This window comes from Megalops cyprinoides, chromosome 15 (genome assembly GCF_013368585.1).
Source record: "Megalops cyprinoides isolate fMegCyp1 chromosome 15, fMegCyp1.pri, whole genome shotgun sequence".
Classification (NCBI taxonomy): domain Eukaryota; kingdom Metazoa; phylum Chordata; class Actinopteri; order Elopiformes; family Megalopidae; genus Megalops; species Megalops cyprinoides.
The window spans coordinates 16,600,500-16,618,552 of record NC_050597.1 but is presented as its reverse complement, the minus strand read 5'-3'; the positions used below and the strand labels follow the sequence as shown (position 1 = coordinate 16,618,552).

Sequence of the window (18,053 nt, the reverse complement as noted above, 5' to 3'; positions counted from 1 at the left end):
ATGAGGATCTAACACATTTCAAGTTTGTCTTTAAGCCGTCTTGGTTTAACAATGCAATTTTCTAATTGGACTTGGTTTGCCTGCTTCTCACCTGCAGGCTATCACATCTACCTACATTCACACCTTGCAGTTTTTCCTGTTTCCACCACCAAATACTATACCACCAATAAACTGGAGAGGTATTTTATTACATTTACACTCATCTCTCAGAAATGCTATCAACAATTAAATGGGTGGAAAATAGCAGTCATTTGAGAAGATACAAGTTAAAAGTTTAATTCTGTCATTTAATCAGTCACAAGACAAGAAATATATTCTTTGAGGTTAATGGCATGTAAAAAAAACGGTCATGCTGTCAAAAACACAGCAGTGGTGCTCCCACTAGTCTGACTACATGTCAAATTAGTGCTAGTTCCATTGCAGGCCAGTAATTATGTACTGACCTATTAGACCTTGCCCCTATTACTTCTTGCCCCTATGATTGTAATAATTGAGGAAACAATACTCATTTGAAATACACGTGTAATTTACAAGCGGTCATGTAATCCTTGATCAGATCATGTCATAAAATGGAGTGGAGGCATCATATAACTTCTCATCTATCCAATGACCTCAGAATTCTATGTGATTTTCCACAATGACTTTTACAGTGCAGTGGTTATGCAGTTATCATTTCATTAGATCGGTCTGATGAAGAATCGAAAAAGTGTCCAGCTGTTTAATGTGGGAAATACTGATTTTTATAACCATGACAAAATGTCATCACCATTCATTCATAGAATATTATTTTAGATGCTACAGATTTCCCTCAAGGCAGAGTCTAAAAGGTATATGGTGACAAACCTTCTCAATGTAGTACCACATTGGCGCTCGTCCGCGATAAGCGGGTGGTTCCCAGCTGAGCACAACATATGTTCGATCTGTCTCTGAGGCATGTACATTGGCGGGAAGTCCCGGGGGATTCCCTTCAGCTGCAGGTGGCAAACATCAAAGAGAATTACAATCGCCTCCCATGTCTGAGCACGCAATGATTCATTGCGTCTACGCTGTCAACTCTTACACCCCAGCAGCTCAACAGCAAAAAGCCCGTTTACACTCCTTAGGGGTTTTCTTCATATCTTCCATTTTTTTGGAGGGGGGGTTCAAAGGTGACTTCTCTGTTATAAGAGGGGCAGCATGCACATCCTCCATAGTTACCAGGAATTCACAAATCTAACACTAACAATTTAGATTAACTACATCAGAAAGCATCTCAAATGGACTGAAGTTAACATTCAGATGCAACCCTCATCAAAAACTAATCATAATTTATCAAATAAAACCTAATTACAGACAACATCATGATTTCTAATTGTTGAAACAGACAATCATGAAAAGAAAAATGAAAGAAGTAACAACTGGTGAGGTTTTAATGTTTAGATAATTAATAAATAGCATCAAAGTCAGCTTTAAAAGTCCCAAGAGTTTTTCATATATTTACTTGAAATTAGTGCTTGATGCAATTAAGCATAAAGAATAGGCATTAAGAACTGAGTGATTCATCTGTAATTATTTAGATGATAAAACACTCAGTACAACCAGGACAATAAAATACATCTTAGATAAACAGTAGAATTTGTCAACATCATTATCAAGTAAAGTTATGATTTGATGTGCTTTTTAAAGTTTGCATTTTTCATATAAAATCAAATTCCTGTCAACAAACTAACTACTAAAATACTGGGAACGAATCACTCCTATATTAAAGCTGTTTAAATATTCTGTTGTTAACCAAGTAATCATCTTATAATTTTTTGGGATACTCTAATGCACTACTTGACTGAGTGCAATGGCACATAATATGCAATAAATAAAAATGAATAAATATATAAAATGCTGTTACAGTGATTACAGTGTATTTTGTATTTCCTGAAAATTACCGTGGCACATAAAACATATCAAGGAATTCATGCAGTGGATGCCAGCTGACATGACTGGAAAATGCTTTCTGCCAATGAAAAACACTGCCTTCCTGAGTCATTATAATACCCTACCAAAGAGGTGCTGCTGACAAATTGGGCATTCTATAATTTACACTGTCTATAATTCTAAAAGCCAGGGAGAGCATTGCAAAGAATTGCAAAGACAGAAAACATGTGATCTGTCAAGGCAATATTGATTTAGGAGCCATGTAGTGAACATTGTGCCGGTTATTGGAGACACTCAAAATGACGAACCAAATCATTAGCAAAATATTATTTTCCATTTGCAATAATTTAGTTAAGGGCATGGACTGAGCCATGACAATACAATGCCAGCAATTCACATGGTGAATTTACCTTGTGAGTCATACTGTTTACCTTATTTAATAAAAGGAGTGTAGAATTGCATGTTTCAAGAATTTAACTATGGATATTTCTCAGATAAGTGGAATGTCCAATCCACTTATTTTAAGAATCTACCACTTAAAAGAATAAAATTGCTCCCAATTTATGTGATTATAAGTGGAGCACATTGTAATGATAAACTGTTATATACAAACAGGTAAGAATGTCAGAAGTGTCTCAAAAGAGAGATTACACTACCTTCCAGGTCATCATGGTAGGTCACAACATCAAGTTTTCCTCCCAGCTTCATTGCTATTAGAAAAAAACACAGGAAAACACAGACAGAGTAAATCACGGATCTCATGGAATTTCCCCAGATTTACCGTTTAGTTAGCACATTTACTTTACCATTTAGTTAGCATATCGTGACTTTCAGCCAAATACCTTGTTTCCCCTGCCTACACTTACTTTTGCATTTGATTTTGTACTTCAGCTGACTTTTTATCTTATCTAGCCAAGTTAGTTTGTCTAAGGTGTTACGCATAAAAGTATTTAAATGTCATTCATTATAACTTATTTCAATCATCTATCAAGTAGCCTATCCTGATTTAATACCATAAAACATGCATACTGAATCAAGGTAGTTGATGACATCTAGCTGGAAATTATGACTGACCACATTACCAAAATGTATGCAGCGTATCAGTACAGTGTACTAGCTAGTGAGTGCATGCAAAAATTACAAAATAATACCATTCAACAAGATTAGAATCCCTGGAGTATAAGCACGATTCTCTTATGTACAGTAAGCACATAGAATTTTTGAATTGACAAAACAATTCAACTGACTAAATTTATTATTAAACATACTAAACATTTAAGGAACTGAAGTGATTTATCTCTCCAGCCCTATCCTCTATTTTTCTCACACATTAAGCATTAAGTGATGTACCTGTGTAGTGCTTATAGGATAGCTTCCCAGAATATCATCTAGTACGTAATTTGAAAGCACAATAGAACAACACCAAAAAATGAAAAAGAAAGAAACTGTCTACCAATTTTAATGTTTTTACTGTAAAACACATTTCCCAGTTTATTTATTTTTAACAGCACATTCGGCTTATTTTCATGGTTTTTTCAAATACCTTTTCTGCCTAGGAAGTATTCAGCTGGCAATTGTACAAGACAGCAATACTTTCCTCAAGTGTTTGTAAAATACATATTGCAGGCAACCATGCTGAGCTATAGCTGGGTTCAGTCAATGGAAACCAGATGTAGGCCTAATCTTTATTTATCCATGTTAAACAGATTCTATCAATGGGAAAGCTATCAATATGTAGCCATCCATTTAATTAGTGTATTTAAACTTATCCAAGTAAAAGTAAATGTATCATATTTATTATGTTTGCAAGTCCCTCCTCTTTCTCATGCCCCCATGTCCCCATACAGAATCCTCTAATGCTGAAGCAAAGCATTTTAATATAAATTGAATTCAGTACATATTCTTGACATTTGGAAACTTTCCAAATAAATTCTCAATGTGACCATATTTTAACTCAGTAAGCTGAAAATTAACAAAATACAACAGTTGGTAAATCTCTCTGGTGAGCAATGCTATGTATTGTTACATATGAAGCCTGAGCATTTGAAACTGTTAGCTAGCCCTGAAAGGATTTTTTGTCATAGGCAAGTTGTGAAACTTAAATAAGATTATGCTTTTGTGATCACAGCCTCTTGCAACCCTGGCCAGCAATTCTACCAAGACAAGGGGATCTACACTGATTCTAAGAACAACCATTCTCAAATTCCTCACAATGGAAATCTGTCACAGTGATGTACTTCTAGCAATATACTTCTTTCCCAAAGGATTTCTAGTTGATAATGCCATTAGATGTTAAATATAGACCAGCATTGGATTAAAGCTCAGCCAGACTGAATTAATCAAGTACTGGTTTACCAAAAGCAAGCTTGCACAGTGGAATTCGGGGTCTAGGGTTGAGAAACACAGCTTCAGTGTTTAGCTTGCTGCTGGGCAGCACAAACAACCTTGTGTGCCATTTTACTAGTAATGTTAAATTAATATAATAAAATGTAATAATAGTCTACAGATAACTTTCAGTTGGTTTGATGCATTTACTGAAAACTTACTGAAGTAAAGTCAGTTTAAGACATGACAAATGTTTACCATGCAGCCTGTCAAATTCGGTGGGGTCAAGGGCAGCAATCGGGTCAGACATCCTAGAAGGCCTGCTGATGCCGTGAGCATTCACCGCTCGGACACGGAAGTAATAGGAGTGTCCTTCAAACAAGCCCGACACTGGGTATTTGCAGATCTTAATGGGGGAGTCATTGCACTGCGTCCAATTTTCAGTTCCAACTTCACATCTAGCAAAAGGAAGAAAAAGTGAAATTTTTCATGATGATCAAACTTAAAATAGCATAAATATCCTATTAGATCTGTTCATTTTTTTGTCAGTGAATATTTTGAGCTTAAACAGTTCACTAAGTGAGGAACACAGCACCATAACTTGATGACAAATGTCCCTCCTTGGCCATAGTAGTTGTCTGGTGGATAACACTTGTGGTGGTCATGTGTGTAACACTAGCTCCTTCACAGTTATATTTCCACAATGATACACCTGTAAAAGTTCTCCTGAGATGGCAGGGAACTAGCATGAGCAACAATTCACTATGGAGCTGTTTAGACGGTAATATGAAATGACTTTTCAGAAACTTTCTTTCCAGATTACCTAAGAAAACCACTATTTACAAAATCAAAAGTAACCTGTCAACAAAGTATCCAATGATGGGGCCCTCAGTGGTGGTGTTGGGGGGTTTCCAGGACACAATGACATAATCTCTGTTGGCATCATGTATCTTGATGTCCATGGGGGCACCTGGGGCTCCGGGAACTGGGGGAGGACCATCTGTACAAAGAATAAAAAGTGCTGGCTTTACACACTCCATGTACATGCAATCACTCTAGTAACCATGGACTCTTTGCCAGAACCCCATATGCAGCAGTGCAACACCAAATGGTGTGCTGATATGTCCCTGTTAATATCCCTTGTGGTTTTCAGACAAAACTAAGGACATTTATGAAGTGTATAGGTAAACGGGGAACTATGGATTGAACAATGCCAAGTGCAAATTTAACTGTAGAGATTTTAACCTGGTTTATCTGCGCTGCAAAGCAAACATTGCTGTCCTCTGTGCCAGCATAAAGTCATGTTGGGGAACAGGAATGTTTGGCCCGGCAGATAAAATGTTAGCAAACCAGAGGGGTCAGAGCCATTGTAAAATTAATGTCAAAACTAGTTGTACAAATGTGACATGTTTACGTGAATTTAGTTCTAAAATAAGAAGCTGTAGTATGTAGAAACATAAAATACTCAGACATAATACTTCAGATAGAACATTCATATAGAACGAGTGAAAGTTGTAGAGATATGCAAATGCATATGTGCTTTCATTGTGTGGTCTACCTTCCACATATACGTATGCACTGTGTGCAGCAGTCCCTCCTTTCGTCACCATGCGGAGGGTGTACAAGCCCTCATCATCTTTGTTGAGGTGAGGCAAAGTCACCCTGGCAAATCCTGGCCCGGACTCCATCTTCGCCCACCTTGATTCCTTCAACAGATGCTCTGAAAAAGAAAATGAACTCTCATGCAGCAATGGAATGAGATACATGCAGAGTTATTATAAACATAACCAAGACCACAATGAACTGACTTATATGCATTCCCATTTTTTATTCTCTTAAAAAAAAAACTTGAGAAATGCATTTTAGAAGCCAAGTAGCTTACGTTTGCATTAACTTCAGCAAGTTCAGGCTGTTCTGTGTACTTTTTTGTGTGTTTGTCTAGGATATGTATTCATCTTAAGAAAGTAAGTTAAATCAAAAACACATTTCCTGTTTCTAATTCCAAACCCCTGAAAATAAAGTAGGACACTCTCTCTGAATGGAATGAAAGAGCAAACCGCAAGCTTAAAATACAACACAACATTGCCAAAATGGGAGCCTAACAAATGTGCTCTTTGCAAAAGTATCAGAGGAACTGATGCAATGCTTGCATTGTATTGGTCTTTGTGAATTTGAGGTACCTTTTCTTTATTCAAGTAGGCCTGTTTAGGTAGACACTGTCTTTATATTTATCTAATTTAAGAAATATGAGTCATGAGTATTTGTTTTAAACACCTAACATCTTCCCTCTAATATTTCTTCAATTGAGTCTGAGAATTTTCAATCTTGAAAGAACTGAAGATTTTCTCATAAAATAAATTCTTACAATGTTTTGTCATTCTGAGAGTGAATAAAACATAAAGTCTTGTTGCACGATAGGGTAATCTTAACTTGGTAAGAGCACAGATAGTATCCTCTGGTTTTTATGGGATGAGAAATGCAACAACAGTTGCATTGAATAAGTTTAATTTAATTTTAAAACTATTTTGCCGGTGTTCAATGTTTCATCTGCACTGATATAAAAAATGTATATCAGTAAAAATACAATTTTATGTTTTTTTTTTTCACACATGTAAAAATGTAGTTACCTGCTTTAATACTGCCAGACAAAGGCAATTGTTGAACCTAACTCAATTAAATAGTTTTAAATGATTTACTTAGATGATCTGTCTTGCTTCACAGTACCCAAAACATACTGACGCTGACACTCGGTGAGGGTTGTCCTGTCAGAATGATGTTGACTGTTTTCCTTAACTCATCCAGTTTAGGACCTTTGGTGGGATTCATTGGCTAATGGACATGTCTTGCTGTCTGGCATACTGCCACATTGTAAGCCTTCCCATGTTTGTTTGTTATAACAATTTGCTTGTGAAAAAAATGTGCTATCCACCTCACAATATGTAGTTGTCACGACAGTCATGATTTCTTACCATCTCTGAACCATAAGGCTTCAGGCTGCAGGTTAGCCAGGTTAGGGCTAACTGTCATCTTGCAGGCCAGGGTGAGCTTGTCCCCCTCTGTTCCAAATGCCACATCAAATGTTTCTAGGAAGGTGATGTTGATCTTAGTGTACTCTATTTCAGGCAATATCTGGTCTGCAGAAAACAAACAGATAAATTCAATATTATAGTCTTACTTTATGGAATCCATGGTTAACAGACTACATACGGCAACTTATGTTTTTTTTTTTTCCAGACATCTAATGTATTATTACATAAATTGTTAGCACATTAAATTGTTATAACATAAAAATGGAAGTTAAATGAAAAGAAAAAAGCAGCTTGTAAAATCTGATGAATCACATTTTCTAAGTTTTGTTTAATGCATTCCTGCTATACAATAAGCACTCATAAGTTACTGTTTCAAAAAATGCACAAGTGAACAAGATTTCAGTGGGGCAGTTTATCAATTTTAGCAATCTTATTAAAGCCAGAATAATATTGCTGGAAAAACATGACTGAATGCTTTCATCAATGGTTATTAAATGATTAAATTCCCCCAAGATTAAACAACAGCTCCATCCGTCAAAGCTAATAAACATGACTCACAATGAATTAAAGATTTTCCAGTATTTATCATCAAAAACATTTTACATCAAATGCAGAAGCACCCTTTATAAGGAAAGCAAATCTCTATGTTCAGTCTCCAAGTCTATTTCCAAAAGTTAAAGTGCAAAAGTAAAATCAGGTCTATTGTTTCAGATAACTTATATTTAAACAATTTGGAACTTAATGTCTGAAATTACACTTATTAGTAACCTTTGTCATAATATAACCATGACACCTTCACAGTGCATTATGCTCAATTACTTTGGTCAATCACTAACTGCCTGCACCAGGAAAGATTTTGCTCTGAAGCATAAAATAAAGTGTATAGCTGAATAAAGTCCTCATTGAAAGACACTGTTTTGATCACATTGTATAAAACACCAAAATTTCCTCTCAAGATTATTTCATTAATAACACTATCTTGGCTTCAGAATCAGTTGTCATTTTTCTTGAGGAGATCGATTCAATCTCTTTGCAACTTAATATTAAACAAAGATTTGTCCACAGGTTTTTTTGGACCTTTTGTATCTTACATTAAATGAACTCAAATGTGACACAGCCAATAACTTTATTAAAATTTGTTTTCAGACTCAAGATCAAATGGATTGCAGGAGTGAATGATGCCTTCACACCCACAGTCACATTATGACTATGACATGACTGTGATCTGTAATCTCAACCAGAGTCAGCTCAGGAATAGAATCAGCCAAGGCACTGCACTTACACTGGTAGGGGAGCCATGCAAAGGGACAGGACTCCTCTTCACTTCTGTACCCTGTCACAAGAACACAAGAAACCAGTCAAGTCAAACGTCAGTTTTATTACATACTGTTTAAAACACAGAAATTCATAATAATGATCATTCTTAAATCTGCATGGCCACATAAGTTTCCATAATATAGTTATGGAACACCATAAATATAGTTTCATGGAGCATGCATGGACAGCACATTTTGTAGTCTGTGACCATACACAGCAGTTATCAGCGATATGCATATTCACGTTTGATGCATTATTATGTAAAACTAATAAAGGTGAAATGTATGTTAATACACCACACACTAAATTAGTAATAATGACACTCTTTCATCTGAATTCATTTAAATGGATAACCAGCATGCTCACTAGAAACTCACTCTTGACAATCACAGAGGCCTGGGAGGAAACCTGACCATGAACGTTGGCAGCCACAGCAGTATACTGGGCAGTATCATCAGTTGCACACCTAATTGGAGGAGAACATGTAAGCAAAGTAACACTTTCTGTCATGTTTAATATTTGACATGCCAGGTCAAATGCAAATGAAGAAGTCAGTGTACTGTGATGTCATACACACCAATGCATTCAGAGACCCACCCAAGACTTGAGATGCACTTACAAACCCCGCTTACGTGCTTCCGTGGAGAGCTGCACGCTTTTGTTACTACTAAGAGATCTCAGATATTAGACGCTTAGGCTCCTGTCTGAGTGATGCGCATCTGGAGCGGAGTTCACTGAAAATTATGGCGTTCTGCTCGAAAAGTAGGAAAGCCTTAAGTACGTTCCCTTCGCAACTCTTCCGAGAAGGAAATGGATGAAAAACTTCTGTCGTAGTCGTTATGGGCCATCGTTGTCAGCGGAAATTTTAGTTACGCAGGAGCATAAATGTCAGTAATAAAAAATCTGCCTCTACTGTGCTGATAATTTAATCTATTACTTTAAATATGTGGGGCGCTCGAATCAATGCCTGTCATTACATCAAAATCTGTAAATTGTGCCTTGTTAGTATATCATGGCAACAGTGTAACACTGCATGTTGGATGATTACATTAGATTAGTACATACTTGGAAGGCCCCCTGTATGATCTCCACTATATACAGTACCAGTCAAAAGTTTAGACACGCCTGATTAAGGTAATGGGAAAGATTTTGACCTAAAGACTTATGCTTAAATGTTTGAAATTTCTTTCTTAGACAAATATAAATAGTGAGGTTGATGCCTATGTATGAATTTCTTTACAAAAAAAAAATAAAATGGGCTGCTTTGAAAAATCTAAAATAGAAGACAGGTTTGATTTGTTTAACATTTTTTTGGTCACTGTATAATTCCATTTGTGTTATTTCATAGTTTTGATGTCTTTACTATTATTCTAAAGTGTGGAAAATAGTAAAAAATAAAGAAAAACCCTTTCATGAGTAGCTCTGTCCAAACCTTTGACTGGTACAGATATACGCACACACACACACACACACACACACACACACATATATATATATATATATATATACATATAAACCTTTGGAATTCCAGGTCAAAAAATGACCAAGTGCTTTGAGATCATGGGAGACAGTGACTCTGTGCAGAAACAACTTAGCTCAGGCATTCAGAGCATATTCAATATGTGAAAATCTTAGACATGAATGGCAAAAATCTCAAGCTGCAAGGAGAGAGGATGACAGAGGATGACAGCAGAAACAGGAATGTGACCTTCATCTGGCATGTGCTATTTTAAAGTGCATGCTAATCTGTTTATTTCATGAGCTCCAAGTCACTGCTCTTTTCATTAGATTTTCCCCACAATTTCCACCATTTTCCCTCTGAGTGCAGTGTCCTTTATTAAGATGAATGTCTGGGTTGGGAAAGCAGACTTGGTGCGTGCAGTTCTATCAGACCATCTGATGCTATGATAGCCAAAAGATTCCATGCTCTTTAAGGAGGTCAGGCGTCAGATGACACAGCGCTCAGCATTTCAGTGTGAACAGCTGAGGAGTCTTCAAGGCTGAGGTGTCGGCAAGCTTTGGACTAAATTGGAAAAGCTCACCCGCTACAGCATGGCGTAGGGATCCCTTTAAAGGATGCCAAGGTGTAAATCAAGTTCACACTAAACACAGTAATTCTGAACTGCTCGCAAGTAATCCAGCAACTATAGCCACCGCTTTATAGCAGTAAATGCACAGTATTCAGACTTTAGTCCAGAGTGAAGAGTTATTACTGTCACAAAACTATAATGCAAATGAAAAAGAATAAAAGAACCATATGATTTTCACTCCCACAGTTTCTTCACATAAAGCTTATATTCACAGCATTTATGTTTATTATCAGGCTATTTATTTATTTATTTTTTTACAATACCTTTCTGTATCTCACTGGCTTATTTGTACTTGTATCTTCTAATACTTTGTAGACTGTTCTAGATAAGGATCTTAGGCATATTACTGTGTCTGGAATAATGGCATAGATGTAAGCATCTGAACGTGAAATGTCTCTTGGCTGTTCTGTTGAGATACCTGCTGATTTCCAAGCTGTGAATTCCATAGTTGCTCTCCACAAAGTATTTTCCTGCAGTACTCACTGTATCAATAAGGACATCATCCTTATACCTGAAAAAGGAACAGTAAAATGATACAATATGTCTATTTTAAAGATTTTGTGTGAAAATAGTATTCAAGCAATGTCAGCAGTGGAAAGCTCCAGCAATCATTATTGTGTTATATTTCATACAAAGGTTTAATATTGTTGAATGCAATACTGTTAAGGTCAAGTAACTGCTATCATTACATATCTAAAACAAATATTTTTCCATAAATGATGGCAATACCAACAGTGTCTTTAATGAGTATGTGCTAGATATATGTTGTCATAATGGAATTATGTGACCCTTCACTAGTTTAAAGCAGTGCTTGAGCAAGAGTGCTGCATGGTATAACATTACATGTCAAATACTGTACATTGTCTTTGAAAAAAAGTGGCTCCAGGAATCATACATATAAGACAAGTACTACTAACCTAAAACATTTATTGAGGACATGAATGAATGAAGTAGACTCATGGATAAAAGTCTTTGTCATATTGTGTAAGTATTGTGTAGCATAGTGGTAAAGGAGCTCGAATGGTAACTGAAGGGTAGCCGGTTCGATTCCCCGCTGGGGCTCTACTGTTGTACCCTTGGGCAATGTACTTAACCCAGAATTGCCTCAGTAAATATCCAGCTGTAAAAAATGTATGTATCTGGTATAAATGGGTAACATGTAAAAAAAATGTAACCTATGTAAATTGTTCTGGATAAGTGTGTCTGCTAAATTTCCATAATGTAGTGTAATCTATGAAATCCTCACCATTTCACAGTTGGGGTGGGATATCCCTGTACAGTGCAGAACAGCTTCACTGGTGTGTTCTCAAAGACAGTGTGGGATCTCAGCCTGACCAGGAACTGAGGACCCCTGATCATAGACTCTTCACGAATGTACTTTTCAGAACTCTTTTTCTGCACCTGTTAGAGGGCATGATTCAAAAAGACAAAATCCACACTACTGGAAGCAGGTGGCCATTCATTGGTTCATAGCAACATGTAGTGGCTACTATTAGACTATGAGAATAAATACAGTAGTATAAATATAAATATAAATATAAATAAATATAAACTACAGTAGTTCTCTCATTACATTTTAGGTAAAACAAATTGCTACTCTTAGCAATATATCTGTATTGTTCATTAGTGCACCATTTGGTCATTTTAATCTACTCATCCTTCCTCCTACTTAATGAATAAACATTTATATAATTTACATATAAAATATTTTTTTTTCCTCTGCAACATCATTCTGTAGCTCAAGGTGAGCAGAGTGACTTGGTTTAAACAAAAAGAGTAGTCTAACTTTTCAAATTTGACTGAAAGCTGTTTCATTTTACAAATCAATTTTTTCAAATAACTATTCAAGTACATAATATGGCCAGTAGAAGAGACTGTGAGTGTCCTGATCATTCCAATTCCCAGAATAAAACTGGAGTCAGAATAATGATGCAGATCTCATTAAAGTGAGCTGAATTCTGATAAATGTTATAACACTGCGTCAGTGCTGCAGGTCTCATGTCTTGGGATAACGAGGGACAAATATGACCTTTCCAAAGGAAAATGTCTTTCCTGTACAGGACTACACAGAAACAGACAAAGAGCTGTTACCACTTCCTGAATTTTTTTTTCCTCGTGATATTTGTAAGTTGGGCCCTCATCATCAGCTGAACTGCAATACAGACACACACACACACACACACATGCACACACACATACACACACACACACACACACACAACAGAGAAAATATTAAAAGCGGTTTTATAAACAAAATGTAACAGTTGCACCCATGCCATAGAGCATCTTTCACTTAGATACACAATAGTTGATAACAGTCAACAACAGCAATGTGCTTTTACAGTCATGTTTTGTTTCATGCTTGAAATGCTCTGTGTAATGAATGTGAACACTTTCTGACTGCTGAACACTTTCTGAATTACTGACTGCTTCGCTCATTACTGACATACAGCAGATGTCAAAATTTTGAATACATCTATAACACCATGGTTACACATTTTACCCATTTGTGAAAAGAGTTTTAAAATAATGTGTATTTTTATGAATAGAAATTTATTTGCATTTTTGTTATTGTATTTCTATTATTGTCTTTGCTTTCTTACTTGTTTTGGCAATGATCAGGGAGAATATCTGGGAAAGACACAGTATTTTGACAAAACCCATTAGTAATGAGTCTGCACGATATACTTTTTTTAAAGTGAATTAAAAACTGCAGAATTAGTCTTTGTAAAAATATGAAATTGATGAATCTGGTTGAACTGAGTGCTGAAAAGGTTTGGACAAGTTCATTAGACAGAACTAATTTCTTTTGGGAGCTGGAACAAATAATAATTGTAAAATCATATTTGTTGATTTCTCATGTAGCACTGAAAGTGCCCTGTATTTATAAAGTTCAGCCTAAAATGATGTAAGAAGTAATTCTCTGTGATGTTCCAACAAGCATCCCCAATTTTCTTTCTGATACAAAACTTGGCCTGGTGCCCATTTGTCAGTCTGGATTTTTTATTTTTTCTTCACTCAGCAGTCAACAGTGTTGTGATTAATGATGGCTGGCTAGGGAGCCAACCAAAAGCGACACTTCTACTTAAATTGCTGTCAAAATGCTGTTGACAATGGCCAGTTGTCTCGCTGATCTCAACAAAACTGTATCTTGTATATAAGGTGTGCAATTAAAACAATGATAAATATGACATGCAAATATGTCCGTGGCTTTAACTAAATAAGTAATGCATTCTGCAACTTCCTATTGCACACTGATTTATGATTTGTTCTTTTCAAATATGTCCTTCAACAGGTCATTGTAAAAAATGGTGCATATCAAAGTGGCAACATCTCCATGATTTACTGCACTGAATGGTACAGCAGATGCAGGTCAGTATAACAGGTTACAGTTCTCATTGTGTTTCCAATATCCTGCTATGTCTGTAAAGTTATTGTTTTAGCAACATCTCTATTCATAAGTTTAATTGATTTACATACCTGATTAATGTATTAAGTTTTTGTTTTCATAATGAGGAAATAAATTATATTATATCATTAACAATAAATGTCTGGACAGTAGACATATTATGTGAATACTCTTCCTGAATAAGGCTGAGTATACTTATGATTACATACACATAATTAGAGCAGTCTTTTGGGCATAAAGTGGCTCAGTGTATTGTAAGTATTGAAGGAAACATTATAGCTTTCTTTTCAAATGAATCAGCTGTATAGAAACATCACACTTACAGGCCAAAACATGTTGAGAAATACGCTACATATCCTACCTTGAGGAGTATTCCTTGGTTACATATTTAGCTTGACTACTGCGGTAATCATAGCTGTAATGCTTGTGTTTCCGCTGGTAAAATGGTAGGACTGTCGTTGCCATGGCTGACAAACGTCAAAAGACCTGTTGAAAAAATATTCACTTCAATATCGACTGTTTTGTTACATTTTAAAAGGCACGTTAAATTAAGTTATTTTATGTAGCAGGTGCTTTTTACCTAGCCTGCACAATTCCTCCTGGAACAGTCTGAAATGGTGAGCTCATTAACTTTTCTGTAGAATTGTTGAGAATTGTAGGTGTACATATGTTGGAAATGGTATTGAGATTTATTAATTACCAGACTGAGTATTAAGTTATTGTTAGTTATTTCAATATTCAAATACCTGAAAGGGAATGAAACAGAATGATATACTGGTTTTAAAAAATCAGAAAAGTATTACTAAGTTTACTCTGAAATTTATTTTTGTTCAATTTCCCTTATACACATAATTGTCCATCAAAAATTTGTCAATGCTTCTCTATTAGTGGATTTGGCGTGCACTCCTGTACATTTGAGCTACGTAAATAATATTTGTTTGGCAGCATAAAAATATTTAAGCTGAATGCCTTTTTAATGCACTTTTTTGGATGCTTGGCACAATCTACATAGCACTTTAGGTGCAGGATTTCGCTCTGTTGCAGTTATGCACTTTCTGAATGTGGTACTGCCTGTTATGGAGGCCGCATCTTCATTTTGCTGCTGAGTGCTACAAGTGTTTGCCACATACTTACATCAAATTATAGACTCCACAGCCTGGCTACTGTTAGTTCATTTATCTGTCAAATCATATCAAACTTTCACTGTATGACCAGCTAGCTAGCAATCTAGCTGTAACTGTGGCTTTTCAGTATTTTGTGTACCACATGATGGGCATAGACAAAAATCAGCTATGGATATTTGTTGATATTTTCCATCCACACTTAAATTTCCAAACTTGGCTGCTGATTTTCTTACTGGCATGTGTATGTATGGACACCACCATCTCTGACTAATTATACCACCACGGTAAACTGATCTGCTAGGTTGTGTGGTGTTCATTTGGTTTTAAAAAGAAATAATGGATTGTAAAAATAAAGTGAGGCTCCAATCTCCAATCAATCCAAACTTTACGACCTGAGTTTGATCCTAGCTGCACCTATTAAATGGCAGAAAATTATTACAGAAGTATAAAATAAGTTACTGGGAAGTACACGTTAAGTGATTGTTTTGTGGAAAAAGTGCAATAAAATTGCAATAACATTGATAATGTGCCATATTGATAGTCATGGTATTCCTGGAATGACTGTCATACTGTGAAAATCTTCACCCTATCTCAAACTTCACTCACTGCATTGCATCCACCAGATGGCAGATGGTGATAGCTGTGTACATTTATCCTCAGACAGATACTGTAGCTACACAGATCTATCTGCAAGTACCTTGGAGAAGCATTAAAAGTAGTTGGGCCTGAATATGCTCTAGTTACTGTTGCTATGGAGATTGTGCTTCTCCCTATACCATTGTAAATAGTAATTCTTTATTCATTCAAGGCAGCAACTCTTAGAAGGGTGTTGTTCTATAAGCTGAAACCACCATGAGCGTGTTTTGTATGTGGTGGTACATTTGCCATTTTCTTCATGGGTGTAGTAATACCTAGAGTATTGGAGTTTTCATAATTGGAAGTGGAAGCAGAAACATATATATAATTTTACAAATTATACGATTTACACTTCCATGGTTTCAGTCCAGTGACAGACAAAAACAAGTCTGGCAATGTGTGAAATGGCCTTCTTTTCAATGGTAAATGAATTTTTTCATCTGTATGTACATTCTGCAGACCAATGTGCATTTGACCCACTCAGATAAAATGTCAATACCCTGTATTTAAGTAGTATGTTCAGCACACTGGTAATGATGCTCATTGGGGTCACCAGTATTTGATATCCCATACCTAATCAGCAAAGTATTTTAAATCATCTCATAGCAGTCAATTATATACATTTATAGTGTTCCCCTGAAGCAAAATGCTTCAGTATATCACATAGGTCAAAAAAGACAAATAACATACTGGATAATCAAAATAGCATGACTTCTCAAAGTTGCTTTGCAGTCCTCCATCCACTAGGTGCCCACTAGGTCTAATTATAAGCCACTGCTGCTTCATTATAAATGAATATTGCATGGTGTTAAATAATATTTTACCAGTTTTTTACGTGCTATGAGGGTGACATTTAGAGTGCAACTTAATCATGACACCTTCATGAAAATGATGAAATTTTCTTCATCAAAAAATAATTCAAATAACTATAATGAAACATTTCCATAAACTATACTTTAGACTACTCATATAAAGGACTACAGAAAGTTTGTTGACATTAAACAAAACAATGATGTCAGGCAGGATTGGAGTAAGTATATAGAAATTATATACCTTGTTTAACACTGGCTTACTCTTTGCTTTGTTGATTTTTACTGTCATTTCATTTTGTCATTCATTTTGTAAAATTTAATTTACAACTGCATACATTAATATTACAAATAATGACTTCAATTTTGTAATTCAATCAATCACAGGTTCTTACAGCATGTCTTAATATTATTAATGTGATCCTATAAGTCATCCACCAAATAATGTCACATATTACAAGTTGTTACAATTCAGGACATGTTATTCACACCCTACTATTCAACAGTCATCTGTTTCCCTTTAAATAAATGTAACTATTACAAGGGTGTCAATTCACTTTGTGCTCTTTTTAAATGTATGGGAAAATCTATATAAAATTAAATATATTCCCCCATATCCATCTAAAAATTAGGTTAGCCATCCATTTGAACAGACTGTTTCTCCATTGTGTTTCTTTCCCGTACTTTCCTCTTGAAGCGACACTACTGTAAGTCCACTGTAATCACTTTAGAGTGCTGTGCTACAACACTTAATATGAGTCACCATAAATGTCAGCCTTTTGCCCTTCTCTCTTCTCTGCACCTAAAGACCTTCACTTTGCCACATCCGATCCAGTCTATAATAATCAGCTCAAGTCTAACTGATATATTCATGAAAATATTTATGCAAACACATGTTAATCCCCATGTCATTCCAATATAGTGGATTATGTCAGAAACAACAGTCAAACTCACTGAAATAATGAAGTACATAGATCAAATGTACAGGCAACCTAATATATCAAGTTTAACATTAGAATATTTGAAACCTGTCAGTCACATGCGATTAAATTTTGCTTTTTGAAAACACATCACCGAAGTTATCCCAGCATATTTCCTCTCCAGTCACTTCTACTTTTGTCCCTTTAAAAGGGCAGGCTGCAATAGGGTGTATAAGTATGTACATTTTTGCATTTTTGCATTTTACCAAACATCAATTTAATCTTTGGAAACCTTCATATTCCAAGTAGCTATTCAACAACAATGTTATGGAAATCTTTTTTTTTTCATTAGCAACTGCTTGAGGGTGTGTGTTAATTTTCCAAGATGAAATAATAGCAACAAAGGAAACCTGACTTACCCCGTGAGATTAAAAGAGCGCAGAGCGGAGGAAGATCAGCTGGAACCCTCTTGGGAGTCACTTGCTG

The 18,053-nt window shown here is 35.7% G+C and overlaps 1 protein-coding gene across 1 annotated transcript in view; it reads right to left on the bottom strand.

The window, feature by feature from the left end:
• The window catches only part of myom2b (myomesin 2b), a 41,935-nt gene extending 23,882 nt beyond the window's left edge, over positions 1–18,053 (bottom strand). The window contains exons 1-13 of the mRNA XM_036546756.1: positions 17,987–18,053; positions 14,440–14,564; positions 12,761–12,821; positions 11,916–12,070; positions 11,088–11,180; positions 8,957–9,045; positions 8,545–8,595; positions 7,203–7,367; positions 5,792–5,953; positions 5,092–5,233; positions 4,492–4,691; positions 2,565–2,618; positions 844–971 (exon numbers count right to left, since the gene is read on the bottom strand). Coding sequence (XP_036402649.1) covers positions 844–971; positions 2,565–2,618; positions 4,492–4,691; positions 5,092–5,233; positions 5,792–5,953; positions 7,203–7,367; positions 8,545–8,595; positions 8,957–9,045; positions 11,088–11,180; positions 11,916–12,070; positions 12,761–12,821; positions 14,440–14,543 — 1,404 coding nt within the window. The 5' untranslated portion in view covers positions 14,544–14,564; positions 17,987–18,053. The remainder of the gene's footprint in view (positions 1–843; positions 972–2,564; positions 2,619–4,491; positions 4,692–5,091; positions 5,234–5,791; positions 5,954–7,202; positions 7,368–8,544; positions 8,596–8,956; positions 9,046–11,087; positions 11,181–11,915; positions 12,071–12,760; positions 12,822–14,439; positions 14,565–17,986) is intronic.